The 2,103-nt window shown below is 46.4% G+C and overlaps 1 protein-coding gene across 7 annotated transcripts in view; it reads left to right on the forward strand.

The window, feature by feature from the left end:
* The window catches only part of LDLRAD3 (low density lipoprotein receptor class A domain containing 3), a 187,068-nt gene that overhangs the window by 57,545 nt on the left and 127,420 nt on the right, over nt 1-2,103 (forward strand). For 6 of the 7 annotated variants that reach the window (XM_011356832.2, XM_023528682.1, XM_023528683.1 and 3 more), the window contains one exon: nt 1,142-1,267. In XM_011356832.2, the coding sequence (XP_011355134.1) occupies nt 1,142-1,267 (126 nt within the window). Of the gene's footprint in view, nt 1-194; nt 340-1,141; nt 1,268-2,103 lie in introns of those variants that run through there. The other variant, XM_023528679.1, reaches the window with a different exon arrangement.

The raw sequence follows: 2,103 nt of genomic DNA on the forward strand, positions 1-2,103 counted from the left end.
AGCTGTGTGACCTTGGGCAAGTCACTTCACCACCCAAAGCACATCTGTAAAATGGGGATAAGAACTATACCCACCTTTGTCAGGGGTTCCCAAGACTGCCTCCAGGGTCAGTAATTTGCTAGGAGGATTCATAGAACTCATCATATAGTCACACAGCTATGATTTATCACAGCAAAAAGATACAAAGCAAAACCAACAAAGAGAAGAGGTGAATGAAATCCAGAGGAAACCAAGTTCAGATTTCCAAGATTCCTCTCCCAGTGGAGCCACACAGGATGCTCTTAATCCCCCAGCAACAAGTTGTGACAACATGTGTGAAATGTTTTCTCGGAGAACCTTGTAAGAGACTCAGCGTTCAGGGTTTTTACTGGGAGCTGGTCACACAGGCACCCTTTGCCTGGCATGTACCAAAACCCCAAACGCCAGGAATAAAAGCAGGCGTTCAGCATAAACTGTACTGTTCGTGTAATTCATTTGGGCATAGTGAGCCATTCTTATAAGAGAATGGTGCATCCCCTCCCGAAATCCAAGTTCCCATGCAAGGGTTAACCTTGCCAGCAAACCTTTCTAAGGATAACAGCCTCAAGCCTGTTAATGTGCATTCTTTTCTGCACACCATCCCATTGGGTGGTTGCTGGGTAGATTGAAAGACGTGATCCATGTGAAGTACTGGCCACACCATCTAGTATAGTAAGCACTCATCAAATGTGGACGATTACTTTCACAGTCAGGGAATGAATTCTGAATGGCACATTAGCACCTTAAGAGCAAGCTGCATCCATCATCCGTTTACTCACCCATTCATTCCTTCCTTGTTCAGCACATTTTGATTGATCCCTGCTGGTGGGGTGGCTATGTCGGCCTCTTTGGGACTTTTGAAGCAGTTTTCACAGGAACTGCTTTCCTTCTTACTGTGAATTTGGGATTTATCTAGCTCCTTCCTTCCTAGAGGATGATGCCCGTGGGCTTCCAGTCTGGCTGGGTGTTGGAGGTGGGTGGCGGTGTTAAGAAACTGTAGGAGACTTCAAGGTAAGTGTAAAAGGACCCATTTGCACACTGAGAGTTAGCAGGCTGGGTATGCAGTGGGCAGAAAACGTAACCTTCTGATATCTTACTGTTTGTCCTGTTTTTCCCTCTGCAGCCAAGGCTAAATCGAAATGCGGCCCGACGTTCTTCCCCTGTGCCAGCGGCATCCACTGCATCATTGGCCGCTTCCGCTGTAATGGGTTTGAGGACTGTCCTGATGGCAGCGATGAAGAGAACTGTAGTAAGTGTTGGGAGCTCGCACGCTGTGACCCCTCATTCCTTCCAGCCAGCCCTCCGCCTCCATGCTGGCCCCGCTCATCTTCCTGCTCTCCAGCTCATTGGTTCAGGCATTTTCTGTTGTTACCCAGATTCTGTTCTTTACTTCTTTTGTCTGGTGTAGATGTGTAAATGCTCAGCTACCGTTTATCGGGGACTCTTCTGAGGCTACTGGGCGTTGGACGTGCTTTGTTTTCAGTTCTGACAATAGCTCTGCAAATGCAGGTGTAATTTCCCCATTAACAGATAAAGGATCTGAAGCGTAGAGAAATAGATGAACGCATCCAGTGTCACACGGCTCACAAGTAGCAGAGCCAGTAGTTCTGGGCTCATTCAGACCCTCATCTGATTGACTCGCCCACTCAACACCTCAGGTTTATATACTTGCTTTCCTTCTTACTGTGAATTCTTTTTAAAAAAAAGATGTTTATATATTTATTGTATACATACTATAAGAATGTTTTTTGAAAAAACATCCAAACAGTATAAAAAGCTAAAGGTTTTGTCTCATGACCACCCCGATTCCTTTTACCTGCTGTGCGATGTTCCATGCTATGAACACAGACACACACTCCCTCTTATTCTCTCCAGCCCACCTTACCTCTTAATAGTCTTGGTGTTGGCCCAAATACCTGCAGTCCCTTCCTTGCCCAGCATCCCGTGTCCAAAATCACTTCACACACAATAGCTTCAGTGACCTTCAAGTCACTGAAGGTCACTGAAGTTCTTCCCACCTCTCATCCTGATCCGTCTCTCCCAGCAAGTTGCTTTGTACCTGCTGCTGCTCACTGCTCACTGTTT

The sequence above is a fragment of the Pteropus vampyrus genome, unplaced genomic scaffold, assembly GCF_000151845.1.
Source record: "Pteropus vampyrus isolate Shadow unplaced genomic scaffold, Pvam_2.0 Scaffold31, whole genome shotgun sequence".
In the NCBI taxonomy this organism is placed as follows: domain Eukaryota; kingdom Metazoa; phylum Chordata; class Mammalia; order Chiroptera; family Pteropodidae; genus Pteropus; species Pteropus vampyrus.